A 20,787-nucleotide genomic window follows, 5' to 3' on the forward strand; every position below is an offset into this window, starting at 1 on the left:
CCCCCCCAAAAAAGTTGGGGACGCTGTTTGGAACGTAGATCAAAACAAAATGCAAAAATTTGCAAATCACATAAACTAATATTTGATTGCAGATAGACCAATATATGATATATTGAAAACTAAGATGTGTTTATTGTTTCATAAAACGTGCTTATTTTAAATTTGATGCCAGCGATACGTCTATCAACACATTAATGATAGTAATACCGTGTGTGTGTGTGTGTGTGTGTGTGTGGGTACCCAGATTATGTGTATAGGAGTCTGTACACATTTGATATTTCAGATATCACGTCAGACAAAACTAGTTTGCTTCAAGCAAACCTGCACTTCATAAAGTTTTTAAAACACATTTTAAAACACATTTAGTCACTAAAACTATTTTTTCTACGTCTGTTGATTATGTACTTTTTGTGAAATGATCCATCTTTAGATCTTTAGAGTCTATCCCAAGAAGTAAATGTGGTATTCATGGTAAAGAGTTTTGCTTTGTGTCTACTCCAACCCTGAAACTCCTCAAACCGCATAAATAAAAACCGTGTGCAATATTTCACAGACGGCTCATGTTTAGTGCGTCTTCTATCCAAGTCTGCCTAAAGTCCACCTGCCCAATTCATCAGAGATACTCCAAAGAAAAAAAGAGTCTTGTTTTTTTTTCCCCTGTAGTCACAACACGGCCGACTTCAATAGGAGAGAGCTTTGTAGAGCTCACAGACCAACAGATCCTCCGCTCTGTTCAGACCGATAGATTCTCTGTTCTGCTTTGTCTTGCAGGCTTTAAAGTTAATTCTTCACCCAAACACCCGGACCTGCGCCATGATCACACACACACACACACACACACACACACACACACACACACACACACACACACACACACACACACACACACACACACACACACACACACACACACACACACACACACACACACACACACACACACACACACCCAAACAAGTTGAGCGCTGAAGCACCGCAACAGGTGTCCCTTATCCACGCCATCTCAGAGTACACGGGGTTCGGGAGGAAAAACAGCAAATCAACAGAGATGGAGAAGAAAAGAAACGGGAGATTGTTATCTCTGGGGTTTTTTTTGGGGTGGGGAGAACCGGCTTCGAAAGCTACCGAAAATAAAGGAAAGACAGAGGAAGAGAGACGTGTGTCAGCGCGTTTGACCGCCGAGCTTCAACACAAAAAACAACACGGGCTGAAAAAAAAGAGGGGGGGAAAAAAAAAACACCTAATGCATAAAAGGCTATCGAGAGATGGGAGGGAAAAAAGAGCTGCATGAAAGAGAAGAAGAGCGAGATCAAACGAGAGCAGATGAAGGCCGAGAATAAAGACAAGTTCGTCCGGCTACTTTTCTATCGCAGACGACAATCTGGCGTCTGAAAAAGACGGACAATCGGACAATCAGCATTCAGAGCTGAACTCGTTCTTTATCTGACCAAAAGATAAAGACGTACTTATATCAGAGACACGCAGACTGAATGGCGGACTGACCCTTGTCAGGTTTGGTGAAAATTAGTGGCCTCTTTCAATTGCTTGATTTCTAAAAGGAAATTCTCAAAAATCACAACTACAGTTTGCTAAGATTTCTTTTTGACATCCTTTTTTTGGGGGGTTTATGATGAATCAGATGGGTTGATGCATCAGATAATCTTAACGCAGTACAGTACAGAAATGTAAGAGACATGTTTGACAGACTCCCATTCGACTTCTCTAGTGAATGATACCGTTATGAGTTGTGTTTTTTTTTTTTATATTTCATGAAAGTCACTTCATATTAGTTTTTCTTTCAGTCCTTTTGAAAATAATCCCGACATAATCAGATATAGGGTTCTAGTATCGGTGGGCGGGGTCTAGTGTCCTCAAGTTCCCGATCAGACAGAGTCAGAACCACCGCTCCCTCCTCCCGTCCAAATATGGTCACTTCCGGCTCCAAAACAGCAAGATGGCGACGGTCAAAATACCGAGCTCGAAGCTTCGGAGCGACAGTTCACAACACTAACGGGTGACGTCATCATCGGTTGCATCTTTCTTTTCATCTCTCGGGCCATTAAATTCACAGCTGGTGTAATAGAGCATTGTCTTTATCTCCATTTTGCCTGCATTATGGTCCAATTTCATAATGGAAATTAAGTAGGTGAGCTGGCAGACTTGTTGAAAGCCGACACTCACACCGAAGAAGACTGCCAGCACTGCTGCTAACTCAGCAACCCTATCAGTCACATGACCTTTGTCTGGCGCGTCATATTGGTCCTTTGAGAAGCTTTAGAAGCCGAGTTGCTGTATTTTCTTTTTCCAAGGACAGTCAAAGTCGTTGTTTTTTTTTTTTTACATGTTTCAGTTCAGTTTAGGGCTGCGTATCGGCCCAAAAACCGATTCCTGAACGCTACTCTTTCAATATTAATTTTATAAAATCAACAAAAAGAAAGTACCACTCAATCTTTACTTTTCATGCAGTTTAGAGGGGCAGAGTGTAGCTGGAGTTATTTTCTGTAGCTGCAATTAAAAATTATGGTTTTTTTTTTTTTTATATATATATAACTAAAACATGTTGGTTTGGATGTAGTCTAGGTATCAAAATGTTTTACCAAATGATAAGACATTTTTATAAAGTCAGTGATATCAAAGAAAATCCGGTCAGTGCTATAAAAGTATCGAAGTTTACTACCCAGTTGTAGTTAGATGGACTTTCAAACTAATGTTTTCTTAAGAATTTAGGTGAACTGTTCAAACTGCCTGAACATCAGTCTGGACACAACATGAGTCAAACCACCTCCAGATGTAATTCCTGTGCTTTCTGCCATTTTTCTGTATTCATTAAAAAAAATAAAAAAAAATAAAAAAAAAACTTTGTTGAAAAGCTGTGTGCCAAATGTTAATCTATAAATCATCAGCATCTATTTTTTAAGACTTCCCAAAGTTAAAACAATAGATATTTGTTTTGTCCTTTGGTTGAAACTATTACTCGCGGACACGATGGGGGAAAAAAAGAAGAAAACAACAAAGTCTTATCTAACTGCGGGACCACGATCGAATACATATGTTTAAGTCAGATCTAGGTAGGCTAATTACAGCAATGATCTCATGCTGTTGTTGGGGTGGATGCTCTTTCAGAAAACCACAGTCCACTGGTGCGGAGCCAGCAGGCTGAGGGGATGGTCAACAGTCAGAGGAACACTCTGTCACTTCGAGGAAACAGCTGACCACCAGACTCGCTTTCTGGCCAACTGTGGTCTCAAACTCAGTCTGCTGCTGTTGGGACCGAGAGGAACAAAGACGCATACGTATGTAGCCCGAAGACATTTGCAAACGGAATAACAACCTTTAACCTTAACCTCAAATTCTATATCATGAGCGTAAAAAGGAGAACACACCCACACATAAAAGACACGCGATGGCAAATGTGGTTGTTTTTTTTTCTACCACAGGAGTGGCAAACGTGCTCAAATGTGCTCTTCACAGCAAAAAAACAAAAACAATAGAAAATACATACCAAGTATATAAACCTGACGCTGACCTGATCTCGACCAAGACCACAACAAGCGACCTCAAAACACACAGACGGCTGGAAGTTTTACCAATGAGCGGAGAGAATTTAATAAGGACGGATGGTATGTTATCATTATAAATAAAAATAGTATTTAGGGATGGAAAAGAAGAACATGTAACCTCCAGCATCTGTTTAAACATGTGTGGCTCTATGAGACTAGAAACAGCAGAAACATACAAAGACACGATTACCTGATTGTGATGTGATTTTTGTGTATTTATGTGATAACTGTTCTTTGCAATAAAATGAAATCAAATAACAATTGTTTGTTTCAGCAAAAGCTTTTGCGTCCCACCAATGGTACATGTACCACAGGTTGAGAATCACTGTTAGAGACCAAAGAGAAAGAGGAAATAATACATAAATTGCCACTGAAACAATTTTGTTTAATTGCCTCCCAAAAAAATACGTAAGTAATACAAACAAGGGGCTCGATGTGCAAATGGTGAGCAGGAAGGACCCTGTTTCTTTACTATTAGTACTTTTATTTGTATTTAATATTATCCTGAACTTTTTATTTTTTTCATTTTCATTTTCAGAGCTTATTACTGCTCCTTTTTTCCTTTTTTTTTTTTCTTTTTTTTTTTTACAGATACGCTACGCCATCCCTCACAAATGCCACTTACCTCATTTCTAGAGTCTGTATTAATAGTTTCAGCTGCTAACTACTTCCTCTATTATCAGCACAGAGTAACAACTGTGTTTTCTGGTTGTCTCTGATCTTTTATGTGTCTCTCCGGGATGAAGAGAGAGCGGGACTGAGGGAAAGATGAATGGGAATTCAAACATAGCTCAAAGGTCTACCGATTGTACTGCGGCTCTCTGTAGTGAGAGAGGGTCACTTTGACCTGCTCGCGGCGAGAGAGAGAGACGTAGAGATACAGAGGGAGAGAGAGGGATGACATCAGGGCGAAAAAAAGGGGTTCACGCTTTCATCTGCCCGCCGCTGGTTCAGACCACCACACCTCTGACGGGACACCGGTGTGTGTGTGTGTGTGTGTGTGTGTGTGTGTGTGTGTGTGTGTGTGTGTGTGTGTGTGTGTGTGTGTGTGTGTGTGTGTGTGTGTGTGTGTGTGTTATGTACATGTGTGAATTAAAACTGAAAAGACGAGAGAGGCCCGAGCTTTGATGTGTCTCATTCACACCGACCAAACACTCAAATGAAAAAACGTGGAGAGTACTGAGTAAGATTTTGTGTGTGTGTGTGTGTGTGTGTGTGTGTGTGTGTGTGTGTGTGTGTGTGTGTGTGTGTGTGTGTGTGTGTGTGTGTGTGTGTGTGTGTGTGTGTGTGTGCAGTGTGTGCGTGTTTCGCAGAGAGAAACTGTCCATCTTTTGATGTGAACCCACCTCCTACTTCCTCGATTCCCTCATATCTACTGATTCCCACTCCACCCCATCCCTTACCCCCTCCCCCCAAGCCCCCATCTCCCTGTCCAACAGACTCACATGGTACGCGGGGGCCTGAGAATGTGCTCCAGTGCAACAACAGGGGTCACCAAACCTGAGGACGCTCTCTTCACAACGTGTGTGTGTGTGTGTGTGTGTGTGTGTGTGTGTGTGTGTGTGTGTGTGTGTGTGTGTGTGTGTGTGTGTGTGTGTGTGTGTGTGTGTGTGTGTGTGTGTGTGTGTGTGTGTGTGTGTGTGGTGAGGGGGTAATGGGGAGTCACGGTCTTCAAACGAACGCCATTTCCTTCAAAAGGAATCTAAAATGCAGTGATTCCCATATATAATTAGTTGAATACAATTTACATTTTGATGTTAAATAACCAATTACTCAATATGTATGGATGGAGGTAGCATGCATATGCAAGGGGCAGACTTGAAACAAGTTCAAAGAGAAAAACAGTGTAGAGTAAAGTAGCACGCTGAACGTTAGGCTCTACGGTCGCAACCATCAAGAGATTTTGTTCATGTTTTGTAGCGGCTTCCAAAACGAATAATACGATTTCCTTTTGAGGTTAACAACAGAAGATCAATGTTTTTGATGAACGGGGTTTCCTAATGGACAACATGGTTGGATCTATAGATCTGTCAGGACTCACCGACCCATGCCATACCGTCTCATTCTGCGATCATCTCATCAAAAATAACGGCCCAGGTTTCAAGGCCTCATCGATTTTAATAGTGACATGAATGTTGTGGTAACGGTTCAGCGTGAAGGATTTCTAGGGTATCTTAACATTGGTCACATCTCAGTAGAAAGTATCTGGCATGCCACCAATAAGATGAGAGGCAGGAGAGGGCAGCAGACAGAAAAGCAGTGAAAAGGTAGAAAGGTTATCTACAGTTGGATTTAAGATTCTGGTATTAAATCTGAGGAGAATGAAATTTCAAGATCAATTCCTCACCATAACAATGAACACTGTAAACCTACAAGAAGACATGAGACATCGAACAAAACCTTGTGGATTTAGAATACAACTTTGAGGCCTCGATTTGAGAAGGTGTAAAGGACTTTTCAGGGCTAAGTAACACTGCAGGAGACGAAGAAGGGATACAGTGGAATAAATGAGGGGGGTGACAGCAGGAGAAAGGGAGACAAAGGGAGGGAAAAGGCTGTGAGTGTGAATGAACTGGTGAAAGGAAAAGGAGGGGACTAAACGGGCTGAGTGAGCAGAGGTGTGCTCTCTATAGAAAATGGACGTATCCAGCTGTCCCGTCCATCCAGCTCTACCCAGAAACCCTTCAAACAAACAACCCCGATCGCGGCTGACCACTGTCGCATCCCCAGGCCGCTTTCATTTGCTCTCATTCATTCATTCATTCATTCATTCATTCATTCATTCATTCATTCATTCATTCATTCATTCATTCATTCATCCATTCATTTTCCCTTTCCTCCGGTGCTATAAGCCTACCAATTATCATCCATTGGCCCCAGACGGCCTCTGTCCTTGTTCCTGTTTCAGCTGGCCTTTCAAACAGCTCTGCATTAATAAGCCAGTTGTTACAAATAAAAAAGGGAGGTGAGCGGTGATTATTCAAAGCCCTCCTAAGAGAGAGCGAGAGAGCGAGAGCGAGGAAGCCCATGTTTCACACCCAGGGAGAGTAAAAAGCACCGCCTGCCATTTATGGGGCTGTCCGAGGGCCCGGTATGACGCCTAACAGGGAATAATAATGAAGAGGAGAGAGGCCGTCATGGTCCTGGATGTGAGAAAGGGCTCCGACTAAATACTGAAAACCACCCAGCTGGTAGGAAGGTGGAATCATCAAAGAGAGCATCCTTCTTATATCTGTTCAACAGAGGAGTTTATAATTTAAATGCAACTGAAGAAGCAAAGGTTTAAAGGATCGAAAGGATCTTTAAAGGAAAGCAGATCATCAATCAGAAAACGGTTGAGAGCAGAACACCAGGGTGAGAGTGTAAAGGTACTCAATCATTTGTTTCAGACTTAAACCATCAAATTCAGCCGGAATATAATTTTGGAAACCTATAACAATCTCTTGTAATTCTGTGTTGAAAATGTGCACACACCATGATTCGGCTGCAGGAGATGAGGCCGACAAAGAAACAGTTTGTGTATAACCTGTGTGTCCATGAAGGCCACTCACCTGCACATTTGAAGCTCTGAGCGGTGAGCCCCTTCTCCACAGCCAGACAGGTGAGAATACTGAGGAAACTGGTGGTGACTGACTGCCTCTTGGCTCTCTGGGCCTCCCTGTGCCTCCGATCCCTCGACGGTTTCGATCTCAACAGTACCCCTTGGAGGCTGGCGGGTCCTTCTCCCGATCCTTTTCCTTCTTCTTGTGCAGGCCTCTGAGCTCCGACCGCCTGCCGCAGAGCCTCCACCCATTCCTGGGCCTTGACCTGATCGTCCGCCCGAAGTCTGAGCACCTCTTTGGGGAAAACAGCCTGGAAGAATTCTCTTCTGTCGGTCCATGGCTCTGCGTTCTCTTGCTCCTGATCGTGCTGCACAGCCAAGCAGGATGCCAGGGAGTACTGGAGGACGGGGTGGGACACGGAGCCACGGCCTTCGGTGGGGAAGGCCTGGAGAGCAGATCTGGTCAGGACAAAGGTGAAGGCGCGCCAGTTGTTCTGATCCACGAGCTGGCGCAGCACACCGGCTTTGAGGACGTCCTGGCAGCGTTGGGTGAACAGAGGCAGCGTGGTGGGTCTGCTCGGGACACCAGAACCAGAGAGCGACGCCTCCGCTGAGTTGGGGGTGTCGCTATCGCCATCGGGCCTGGTGTCGAGTCCCGACGGAGACGGCGACGAGGAGGGTGACATGGGCGTGGGAAACTTGGCGACCTGTTGATTTTCCGCTCCGGTCTTATGCTTGCGGTTCTCCTGCCTCGCGGGCCTGGCCGCCTGCACCTTCTCCCACATCAGCCGCCTCCACTCCATGGCTTCCCACTGGTTGGCCGCCTTCAGCTGGAGACGCGTGCTGTTGAAGAACAAAGCCTGGAGCGTGCGTTGGTCGGCGGGCTGGCTGATCTGACTGGGCTGGCTGCAGGGTGCTGGTGAGATGACGCTCTGACAGTGTGACAGCGAGTAGGCGGTACCCAGCTGGCGGTTGGCGCTGCTGTCCAGAGTGTACAGCCGGAGCTCGCACGGCGTCAGCTCGACGTGGCAGGCTGTCCAGCGGCCCCGGGGCCCCTCGCGCTGCTCCATCGCACCCTGCTTCACCACACTGCTACTGCTGCCTTTATCTGCTGGGCAGGGACAGAGTCGGAGGGGAAAAAGGGAGAAACGAGACAAATATTATGAATATGTGTGTTGAGGAAAAGCTATTTTATTTCTGAGTGAACACCATCGCACTGGGCCAGCCAGTTGCAGCTCATTGAGGTTCTGTGGGCCCAAAAAACTGTTCTTTAACATTCCTGTTCTAAGTTGTCACTAGATCCATGTGACTTTAGCAAGTAAAGAATATATGAAACTTTAAAGTATTAGACATTCACCAAACTGTAAGCCCGACCGACAGTTGGCTCAAGAGTCTGAAGCTTCATGATTCTGTGGGTGTTGGCAGCCGTTGTTTTTGGATGTTTCAAAAGATAATTAACAGTTTTTCATACACGAGTGGCATGATCAGACTGGTGTTAGCAGACCCAAATTCTAGAAGAGGGATAGTTTCTAATTTCCACAAACCTCAGTCACATAAGCGATCAATAAGTCCTGACACATTGAACCAAACGAACCCTCCACCCTGCGCTTTCTCTACCACTTGGGCTTGAAGAGGGTGATGGCAGGTTGACAAGGGGGATGCATTTTGGTCATTTAGCAAACAACGGGGAGGCGTCCGCCCTCAGCCTTCTTCCAAATCCTCCACTGGGTGTATGTAAACCTCAAAACGTGCAATTAAAGTGGAAAGTGTTGCAAACGCCGATTAAACCTTAATATTCTCGATGCCTTTTCGCCTGCAGTTCCTTAAATCAGGGCTCACCGGGCAGACAGGTTGCGTTAAAAATAACAACAATAACTTATGCTTAACCTCTAAACCATTCTGACAAACTGATTTAATTGCAAACCCCCACCACAAACAGTATAATTGGCAGATATTGCACTTTGTTTCTTTATCGTGCTCAAGGAGCGCAAAGGAAAAGCTAAATCCCTCACAGCTCTGCTTTAACTTAAGGGTGGCGAGTCTAGTGCCTCATCAATCTTATCAAAACAGCAGCTGACGCGGTGTCAGTTCAGGTCTCGGACTTTGCATGTTAACAAACCTTTTTTGCAAAAAGGAACAAATGAATATGCAAATGAGCTTAGTTGGAATCAAGTCTGGCTGATTGGCCGTCTTCACGCTCGGGAGGGTCGAGATGAGAATTAGGTGTTGTGGCGAGAAAAGCTGCTCTATTCAATTAGCCTTCATGTGTACCTGGTGGGTTTTGACATCACACACAGTAACAGTCTCATATCAACACACAAGCCTTCCACCATAATTAACACTTCGCTCTCAGCGCTGCTAACTAACTCTCCGGTGCCGATGGCCTTCGAGTCAATCGGGGTGCAAAGTACTGCATCGTATTAACCGCTGCTTTGCAATCTAACGGCGACTCCCGATTTGCTGGATACCAAAGTACACGTAATTACACCACCCGTCTGTTTGTTTAAATCACAGCCCACTGGGCAAGAGGCAAAGTACCTTCTGAAGACCTACACGGATAGAAAAAAACAACAACTTTGGAGGTATTAAGAACTTCATTCAAGGTCAGCATCTAAAACTGGTATTAGTGTGTGTGTGTGTGTGTGTGTGTGTGTGTGTGTGTGTGTGTGTGTGTGTGTGTGCGTGCGTGCGTGCGTGCGTGTGTGTGTGTGTGTGCGTGCGGGCGCGCAGTGGTTAATCCCCCGGTTGAGCAAGGCCAGAAATACGCAAATGAACGTAATCAGAAGCAAAAGTCCTTTTTAACATGTTGGATATTTGCAGCTGACGGCGGATCACGCATGTTTTGTGTTTCAACCGAGAGAGACGTGCTGGTAAATAGAAAAAAAGAATATGACTAAAGAGCAAAAACAAAAAAAAGTTTGTGGTGTTGATCATGCACTGAGAAACTGAATTGGAGAAGAAACTCACGAGGATGTGGTGAAAGAATGGATATCTAAAAAAAAAACATGAAACTGAAAACCTACCGCTGATCTCTTCCTCCATTTTTGGCTCTTTCAGTGCCGAACTCCAGTTACTGACAGTACAGTCACTAACAGTCAGGGCTTAAAATCAAAGCCAAAGCATCGCTACCTAAAAGGTCCGACATTTGACACTTTTTTTTTGGAATGTTTTACCTCCAGTTTTGTCGTCCATAATTTTACATCTCCTCTCTAAAGCTTCTCTCTGGATGTCTATTAACAACAGGTTGTTCTGGGTTGTGTACCCTCATGGTTGAAATGCACTTATTGTAAGTCGCTTTGGATAAAAGCGTCAGCTAAATGAAATGTAATGTAATAATAATATCGGTGTCTTTAAGACACTTTGACATAAACAATCATCTTGTCTTGAGTGAGGTACGCTCAGGACAACCACAGGTCCTCTTCAGTCTCCACGACGGAACGACTGCTTCGTGTTTCTTCCAAATAGCATGTTGACAGCCGGTTGTGCTGAGGGCTGACTAGAGCATGAGAGTGTGACATCAACTCACTGTGACATCACAAACTCAGAGAAGTCCAAAGAGCACAGCTGTTGCCTGCTAGAGTACAGGTTCACCTACGGTACACGTGGGCTGAGAAGTCGACAGGCCGCAGTCACGCGAGTTGTTTTTTTCACTGCTTCTTTTGAAGCCATCTTACTGTGTAGTTGTTGATTTTCATTTCTACTTCCTCTCTTATCTATGACCTGCTGCGCACTGACAGTCCGTATCAGGGCGGAGTCTTTTTCCTCACCATTCACTTCCCCACAGATTACTACCCCTTCAAACCACCCGAGGTCGCCTTCACAACAAGAATTTACCACCCGAATATAAACAGTAACGGCAGCATCTGTCTGGATATTTTGAGATCACAGTGGTCTCCTGCGTTAACCATCTCTAAAGTCCTTTTGTCCATCTATGAATCTGTTTTACAAAAAATTGGGCTGCACATCAAGTTTTCATTTTCCCGATTGATCCACAATTTTTTTTGCTTTTCAAATATCAGAAAATATATATATTTTTTAAACAACACCATTTTCTTGACCTCAAAGGGACATCTCTTCCAATTAATGCAGCTTTTAGAGTTAAGCCAGCAGTGTTATAAAACATGATAGATCATCAATAAGATGATAAGTTAAGCCAGTTTGGTTCTCTATATGCACATATATATTGTATCCATAAAAGACTGATAATCATTTCCCTTTACCATCTAAACAAGCCCAGCTGTCACTAATGGGAAAGCAAACAGACCACTTTTTTTTATAAATGTGATTAAAGAGACATAGTGAGACTGAGCTAAATCACTCTGCCTTCTGCTTATTACCGTCCTTTTCCTACTTCTCTCCTTTCAATGCACATCGAGCCAAACTAAATAGCCTGATGTCTTTTCACACATATGCTAATACTAAATAATCCTGCCAGTATCAGGGGCCGGGTAATTGGGTTGCCTCTTCTCTCGCCTCATTTGAGTCCATTTGCTGACAGGATTACAGGCTATTATCCCCCAGGATCCCTTAGGATCTCCTTAGGCCTTCAGATAGCCAAAACACACAAACAAATGGTGCGTGTGTGCGTGTGCGTGTGTGTGTGCGTGTGTGTGTGTGTGTGTGTCTGTTTGGCTCTCTGCCTGATTACGGCCTGTCATAGCACAGCTGTGTCATTTCAAGTTATCATCATCTTCTATCATTATTGCTTTCTCTGAGGATGCTTCAACCTAAGTACAGCACACGCCCCGATCCGCAGCACAAATAGTCCGGGACTTCTGTCCTCCGAAAAGCCTCTCAAAGGCTGAGAAAGCTTTTCAGTGAATGGACGGTCGATCAGAGCGAAGGAGGAGGAGGTGTGCATGTTTCTGGTAGGTTCAATGAGTTGGTCACCAGAGGACATGACATCATCTTCAGTGAGTCAAAGCAACTCTCCGCGCCGCGAATGCCCAATTAGGCAAATCCGATGTGATTAAAGGGTCAGTTCACCCAAATTAGAAAACATACACAGGAGAAGAAAACAGTGTGACCTCTCATAGACGAAGTGAATGGCCGTGATTAACTCGTGACAATGGCGCAAGTCAAGGACAGGGATGTACTAGATGGAAAAGTTAACAGTTCTCGTGGGCAATGCGATGGATGCATGAAAAACAAAACGGGCAGATGGAAAGACCTAAGAAACTTTGATGGCAAAAATGTTATGGTCAGAAAACTCTATCAGAGTATCTCTGAAACAGAAAAGCTGGTGAGCGGTGAAGATCTACCAACAGTAGTACGAGGAGGGACAAATAATGAACACTTCACGTTCCTCGGTGGGAACGCCAAATGTTCCCTTGGTGAGCAGCTTCAGTTCTCTTCGCTGTGATTAAGCTCGAGAAACTCTGCTCACGTTAACATTTGTTCAGCCTCTCTGAAGGGCGATGAATCAGTGACCAGTGGGGCTGATTATTGACCAACTTGTTTACCATGCAATTAAACAACGTCCTCACACCAGGGGGCGCTGATGAGAGTGGTTAAAGAACAGCTGACTTAGTATCAACAAAATCTCTGACGGTCAACAAATTTGTGTCGCTTCAAGAAATGCTGCAAAAGCCTTTTATAAAATTTAAGAAAGTGAAAAATTCACCAGAAGCTGAGGTGGCATCTTTAGATTGCTTGTTTTGTCTCACTGTCTGTCCCAAACTCAAGGTAACAACTTTTTTGGACTGAATTACTATTTTACTGATCGTTTCAGCTCCATCGATGAGATATGAGAGAGAGACACACACACACACACACACACACACACACACACACACACACACACACACACACACACACACACACACACACACACACTGTGTAAGTGAACTCACCTTCTTGCTGGTGGTTGAGGATCATGTTCTTCAGCGTGTTGCAGTCCACTGTGGGCAGTCCGTTGTCCGTGTAGGCCGACGGGCGGTAGTTGACGTCTGACCTGGACCGGCTGTGTCCCTTCTTAAAGACGGAGGTGGACGAGGAGTTGGCGGCGTAGTTGGTGCACTCCTTGGAGTGGGCTGCCAGGTCGTTGGTGGAGCGCGCTCGGCTCCTCTTGCCGTGCCTCAAGCCCATCCCCAGCCCCAGCACGCTGAAGTTGTCGGCCCAGGCCAGGCCTAGAGGCCCCACCTCCGGCTGCTCTCCAGCCAGCAGGCTCCACACGCCGCTGGAGCTCAGCTTCTCCAGCGCGGCGCTGGACACCTCCTGCAGCTGCTTCGGCTGCCTGGGAGGCTGGAGGTTCCCGCTTTGAGCCTGGCTCGGCCCTTGGCCCTGTATCCTATCCATGCAGTGGATGAAGTCCTCTGTGGCCTCCAGAGCCGGGCTGATGTCGCCCACCATGTCGAGCTGCTCAAGACCCTCCATGGCCGTATCAGGAAGGGCTTCGACCCTAAGCTGGCAACCGTACAACTAGATAGTTTTCCAAAGCGGCCGCAAAAACCCTGTTGGCAGCATCTACATGCCTGACAAAGAAAACTAGCCTTCAGCTGGGCAAATGCAAGTCTTTTATGTTGGCTGCCGAGTTAGGAGGAGGAGAACAACATCGGAGCAGTCTGTAAGATTCACAAACTGCTGTCTGAAGCCTCGAGACAAGGTGCTCATCCAGGATTACCGTCTTCTTTTTCAGTGATGTTCCTGAAGCAGCAGATACTCAGGGGAGGGGGAGCCACTGCAGCTTCATGCCAGAGCTTAATAGGACCGGCAGCAGTCTGGGACTCTCCAATACAATCCAATTTGGGCCGCAAACTTTGTTACGTAGCCAGATGCCCTCTCTTTGGGCACGGAAACAGCAGTAAAATACCTCCGGTCAGTCTGAACAGTTCAGGGGCCGGACTCAAAATCAACTTCACAATTCAGATTCCTTTGGCCCGTCAGGTGGCTGTAGGCTCGTCAGATGGAGGCTGATCGTGGCGTCACTGGAACAAAAGGGAAGACAAAAAGAGGAAATTGTAAAGAGGAAGTGTGCCAAAGAAACTCAAAGAATAGAACGAAGCTGACGGGTAGAATACGGTGACTAATTCACACGTAAAGCCGCCTTTCTTTCCAGGTGCTTTCAGAAAATGCAAATAGATCCTCCGTCGAGACAAAACTTTAAGATAAGAGGATAACGAAGCCTCTCCCAACTTGCAGTTTCTTCATCACAAGGGAGACTGAAGCTTCACAGATTTGTCCAGAGCAAACAGAAAGGATCATCCTCCTTCATGATGTCCTGATGAAATAAATACTCGTCTTCCTCCTCAGTTGCTTATCGCTGGTCTGAGTAGACAGAGAGGAAGCAGGCTTGGGTGGGGTTCCCATCCATCTGCCTGACCGCCTGTCTCTTCTGATTCTCCCCAGTCCTCCGTCTTCTCCCTCCCTCTCTGTCATATATATATACACACTGTATGTACATACGCGCTTCTTTCTGCCTGAGTTGTTGCTCCCTCGCTCTCATTGATTTTCCTCTCCTCTACCGCTCAGCCTCTTTTACTTTTCTCCAAGTATTAATTATTTAAAGGCCATTAAAACACTGCAATCCCAGTTCCCCCCAGTGACGTACTGATTATTTATAATTATATCTGTGATAATTTGTTAGCGATACAAAAGAGGCCATTAACATAGGTATCCCGGCGATTTGTTTTGTTTTTGCTTCACGGGTTTTATTTGAGATTTATAGTCTTATCTTTATTACACGTCACGAGTAAGACAGTACAGTCCACCATTGCATAGATAGATAGATAGATAGATGGATATACTTTATTGATCACGCAAGGGGAAGACCTTGGTGCTAGTATTATGCAGAACATAATATTGTTTTATTATGGCTCACATTTTTATTTTCAGTTTGAAATCAACTTTGATTTAGAAGTCACTATTTGAAAAGTATCGACGGTGTAATTTCGAGAAAATAAGTGAAAAAAGAGTTTCATAAAGGGGCACTGGTGTGACAGGACAATAAAAATGCCACTAACTGTCACAAAGCCCAATATTTATTTATTTTTTTCCTACTTAATCTGTTCTATTCTGATTCACTTTTACTGAATGAAAAGACCTCCGCTGTCGTCCTGAACCGAGCAGTTTAGGAGTGCTCCTGTTTTACTTTGACGCCTGGTATGATCGCACACCAGCATATTTCCCATGACATCATCTGCCTGCGGAGACAGCTCTGACCTAACTGTGCATCGGCATCGAGGCCAGTTACTCATCGCGCTTCCCACTGAACTCCTGTTGACTCACACATGCTGTCAAGACAACGAACTCAGAGCAACGGCCGGAAAAAAGAAAAAGATCAGAATACTTGTGATCAGTGAGAGAATAAAACTCCAGAACAAAACACGGCAGGGAGGATTTTTGTATAATTGTGACGAGGAGTCTGCGGGGATCACAAATTAAATCAAGAAAAATTCAATAAACCAAGAACTGGTTTTGTCCACTAAATACTCTAAATCATTACTGCTTAAATGTACAGAAACAGTCTAAAGTTTTTCTTTATCTTTACTAGTATTTTTCTACAGTGTAGATTAGTAGTGAGGACATTAAAAGCTATAAAAGAAAAAAAGGTGCTAGTGTTTCCCTTGACGTCGGTTTTGCACAGTGTTGGTAAATCTTCGTTGTGACATCATCACCTGGAAAGGTTTCCAGTTTGCCTCGTCACAGGTTTACTGGCGAGATTTCTTGCCTTCTCAATGCGTTTGAGATCATCAGTTGACTTGTGTTGAGGAAGTTTTGATATACAGAAAAAAGTCCTGTTTCAGGACTATAGTAATATATATTATGGTTATTATAGATTCACTCGACTGAGTAAAGAGAAACAACTGGTCTGTCATTACTTTAACACATCATAGTCAGTTAATGACAACATTTGTCAGCAGCTGTTTCACAACCATCAAACTCTGAGGTAAAACTGGGTCTGCAGCTCCATCTGGTTTGATCTCAACGGGACCATCATTTGTTTTTCATCAAAACATTTAACCGAAACACCTGCAGGCTGTTTAACGGCCGTTTGCTCAAGAAGCAAAGTGATCAGATGACTTGTCCTCCACAATCACCCGATTTAAACCCAGCTGAGATGAGCTGAAGCGAACAGTGAAGGAAAAGCAGCCAACGAGTGCTTCGTCAAGACTGTTAGAAAAAAAAGCTCCATGACCATGCAAATTAATCCAGAAAGGAACATTTTATCTTGACTTTAATAATAATAATAATAATAATAATAATAAAAAACTTTATTTGTATAGCATTTTTCATACAAGAAATGCAGTTAAAAGTGCTTTACAGCCAGAAAATTACATGCAGTGTTTGTCATAAAAACAGGTATAAAGGAATATTTAAAAATATAGAAAAGAAATGAGATGCATAAGAAACATATAAAATGCATAAAAACAGATAAAATGCATAAAATTATACAGGAATAGAGTTAAAATATAAAATAAGCAATATGCATGTTAAAGGCACGGTAGTTCAAAGTGCAAGAGAGCTTCAAGAGTAACTAGTTAAAGGCTGATGTAAAGAGATATGTTTTTATCTTTCTTGTAACTAGTTAAAGGCTGATGTAAAGAGATATGTTTTTATCTTTCTTTTAAAACGTATTAACTGAGCGAGCTTCCCTGATATCGAACAGGTCGTTTGTTCCACAGCTTTGGAGCGAAGCTGACAAAAAAAGCTGAATGCCCAATTTTCTTTTCGGCCGTTTGCCGGGAACCTCCAAATAAAACCAGCGGCAGATGATCTTAGCTTTCTTGAAGGCGCGTTGTTAACCAGAGAGTTAAGACATGCAGTCAGAGGTTTTGTAGGCGAGGAGGAGGAGGAGGAGGAGGAGGAAACTTAAAGTCAATCCTGTGTCTTACAGAGCAGCCAGAACCGGACTGATGTGTCCGCTCCTCTTGGTTCTGGTTAAACACTCGAGCTGCAGAGTTTTGGATGAGCTGAAGTCTGTCTGTTGTTGTTTTTTTTTTTTTTCTTTGAAAGGCCAGCAAAAAGTAATTCCTCTTTTTATACAGTCACGTTTAATGAGGCTAAGAGTGGTCTGAAATAAGCGGAGTGACGCCTGAGCAGAGCTGCTGGTGACTTTCCCTCTGGTCCTCCATCCAGAAACACACAGTCAGCAGTAAACAGAGGTGACGCCACGGTCAGCCTGTCGGAGAGCTGCAGTACCGGGATACTACCCCTTCCTGTTCGTCACGAAAACACATCCCAAATGAATAAATATATCAAATCGATTATCTAATCCGGAGAGCTGGCCGGCTAAGGCCCCTTGTTTATCTCCAGCTGATGTTGATGCGAGCCAGAGGAGGAGGAGGAGGGGGGGGGGAAGGGAGGGGAAGCGGAGGGGGGCTAGTTAGCTCGCAGCTAACGTTAGCCTCTCTCCATCCTTTGATGAATGTCATTTTAACACGAGATATATAAAACCCGTTCGCTCGTTAAAATCTGAAGCATCACGCTTCACCGGTGTTCATAAAAAAAAAAAACTGGCGCCACACACGAGCTGGGAAAAAAAAACCAAATATTGACACTCACCTTACTGTGTTTACCATGAAGTCATTTGACAGTCCGTCCGCCATAAAGTCCTCCGAGATCAACTGAGGCTGCAGGAGAAAGGTTCCGCGGAACGTTTTGTATCTTATTCAGTGTGCAACATGTACACAACGTTATTCACGTCATTTTTATATACATCATATATATATATATATATATATATATATATATACATCATATACATCATATTATATATATGTAAAATATGATGTGTATATATATATATATATAATATGATGATATATAGATATATAGATAGATATATTTAGATAGATAGATAGATAGATAGATAGATAGATAGATAGATAGATAGATAGATAGATAGATAGATAGATAGATAGATAGATAGATAGATAGATAGATAGATAGATAGATAGATAGATAGATAGATAGATAGATAGATAGATAGATAGATAGATAGATAGATAGATAGATAGATAGATAGATAGATAGATAGATAGATAGATAGATAGATAGATAGATAGATAGATAGATAGATAGATAGATAGATAGATAGATAGATAGATAGATAGATAGATAGATAGATAGATAGATAGATAGATAGATAGATAGATAGATAGATAGATAGATAGATAGATAGATAGATAGATAGATAGATAGATAGATAGATAGATAGATAGATAGATAGATAGATAGATAGATAGATAGATAGATAGATAGATAGATAGATAGATAGATAGATAGATAGATAGATAGATAGATAGATAAATAAAAGCATGGCAATAAACAGCAATGCCATAAAATGGATCCAAGTCAAAATTGAAACTTTTTGCTCATCCATCAGTGGAGATCGTGCCCATTACATCCATCGACTGCAGAAGTAAAAAAAAAAAAAAAAAAAAAAAAAGGAGGCAAAACTCTCAAGCCTGAGACTGAAACCAACACAAGTGTAAGTGATAAATTGTTTGCAATCCAGATTATTTCAGTCTCATTTCATGTTTTCAATTACAAACTTGTTTTTTGATTGCAAGTGTGAGAAATTAGTTCTGAAACCGTCTTTTATGCTCGTATCAAAAAAATATTTTCATACATTGTTCTTAATTACAGAAACTTTGAGGATGTGAAAAACTTGACTTAAGTCAGACTTTACATCTCACCTTTTTGCCAGGATGTCACACTTACCTCAATATTTTTCTGAGGAAATCTGTAGAGTTCCAGTTCAAATGAAATGATTTTTAGAAAGGATGTCGTTCAGCTGTTGTTACTCGTAGAGTGTGTGTAGTTCTCTGAGTGTGTGCGTTTGATCTGAGGTGAACCGGTCTGCTGTTAGAATGTTCCATCAGTGACATCACAACAGAGACACTGAACATTAAAGCGCTGCTAAACTTGGGAGGGATGGATGGATAGATGGATGGAGGGATGAAGGGATGGAGGGAGGGAGGGAGGGATGGATGGATGGATGGTGCATGACCATTAAATGTAATTTTATGAATCTTATTATAACAGTAAGCACACTGGAATTTGGTTTTATTTGTCTAAAAACATTTATTGTAATTTAATGGTAGCATTTTTTCCATCATTATATTATCTGTTAGCTGCACTGGGATCAAAGAACTTTTGCAGAACCTTATGAGCTTTTCACTTTTTCTAACAACCATTTTCACTGCTTTGTTCTGCATTAATCCAATTCTGTTTCACACAGGGTGTTGCCATTACTTTCATTATCATGAAATGGGATAAAAATCCCTAAAAGGCATAATCAATACCCCGGTTGGTAGCAGGAGGTGGTGCATTTACTTCTTACAAAGAAAAGGTTCCTGACACACGTCTGCACAGAGCTATTTCACCAAGACAGGGAAGAGGAGCAGAGAGAGGAGGACAAAGCAGAGGTGGAGAATAGTTTCCAGCTAATGGGCTGCTTGAAGCTGACCCAGCACCCGCGGTGTCAGTCCCAGAGAGAGAAACACAGTAATTCTCCTCCAACCTGTGTTCCCACGAGGGCTGAATCAATAGATGGGGCCAAAGACTTCTTATTAAAATCACATTTCTAAATCAATATTCTCCACCTCCAAAATCATTAACATACTTTAATTAATAATATTATTTGCAGGCATAAGTTACGGTTCCAGTGTCTGAACCTTTTTCCACTTTTTTTGTTTTTGTTTATTTTTTTTTAGTGTGGAAGGGACATCCACAGAACATGATCTACATCATGTAGCTTTATTAATGGTATATTTCAAAGGCAAGGGGATGTGTTTGTGCATGTGACTTCTGCTTCAGAAACTTTGGTATAAGTTACTTTCCCTTGGCCTCATTTTGACATTTTACTAATCACAAACTATGTGAAACAAATCAAACATGGAACAAGGTGCTGTTGAACACTGAGGAGGTTATTTCTTTGGCGCCATGGCCCCGCTCTTCAAACACGGGTTCCAGACTAACGTGCAGTTATCAGTCTGAAATTATCCTGTTTCTTCTCATCGAGCTAATTTGGTGCTCTTATTCTGAAATGCGGCTAATCGAGTTGTTCCCACACTTTAACTACTGTGAAACACTGAAATGTTACCGGTCAATGTGGCTACACAATAATCCCCAAGAAACTTTTCAACAATAAATCATCAGTCTGCTATGAAAATGAAAGCTTTCTAAATCTCTCAAAAATCAGATTCTATTGCATAAAAATGTATTATTTTTGCATTCAGATGACAAAGTCCAGTTTAGATAAATGCCACGTGTTGTTGCTCTAGTGCTCCTTTAACAGTCCGAATATTTTTATTCACTTTGTTTTGACATGCATTTGGACAAACTTGTATTTGCTTCACGTACACGTGGAGGTAACTATAAATTATTGATATTATGTGCGTTTGATAATGATTTCTCAATAACCGTCCCTTTCTCATTTAAGATCAAAATGATATCTACACTCTTTGTTTGAAATGTTAAGTTTGTGAGTCAATATTTGAACAATTCAGGAAAATAGTTCATGTACTGGGGACACAATAAAATGTGTCATTTATGATCCAGCTAACAGTCAATAAACTGAATGATTGTCGCTCTGACAGAAACCAGCTGAATTTTTAAAACAGATTTTATGAACCAAAGCATCCAGACTTAGTTATCATGTTTGAAGAAGAGCAGCGCTCAAACTTGTGTCAAATCAGTAACAATCAAATCAAGTTTACTCAATTATCTGCAAAGAGCAGG

General features: G+C 42.7%; 1 protein-coding gene and 1 pseudogene across 1 annotated transcript in view; one reads left to right on the forward strand and one right to left on the reverse strand.

Annotated features, from left to right (window-relative positions):
- plekhm3 (pleckstrin homology domain containing, family M, member 3) overlaps positions 1-17,652 on the reverse strand; it is a 33,444-nt gene extending 15,792 nt beyond the window's left edge. The window contains exons 1-3 of the mRNA XM_069717048.1: positions 17,605-17,652; positions 12,954-14,027; positions 7,112-8,212 (exon numbers count right to left, since the gene is read on the reverse strand). Coding sequence (XP_069573149.1) covers positions 7,112-8,212; positions 12,954-13,476 — 1,624 coding nt within the window. The 5' untranslated portion in view covers positions 13,477-14,027; positions 17,605-17,652. The remainder of the gene's footprint in view (positions 1-7,111; positions 8,213-12,953; positions 14,028-17,604) is intronic.
- On the forward strand, positions 10,605-11,643 carry LOC138631843 (ubiquitin-conjugating enzyme E2 D3 pseudogene; annotated as a pseudogene).
- Positions 17,653-20,787: the final 3,135 nt, after the last annotated feature.

The sequence above is a fragment of the Brachyistius frenatus genome, unplaced genomic scaffold, assembly GCF_029030835.1.
Source record: "Brachyistius frenatus isolate BFR_SWC_R1_liver_20210118 unplaced genomic scaffold, ASM2903083v1 Contig_167, whole genome shotgun sequence".
In the NCBI taxonomy this organism is placed as follows: Eukaryota; Metazoa; Chordata; class Actinopteri; family Embiotocidae; genus Brachyistius; species Brachyistius frenatus.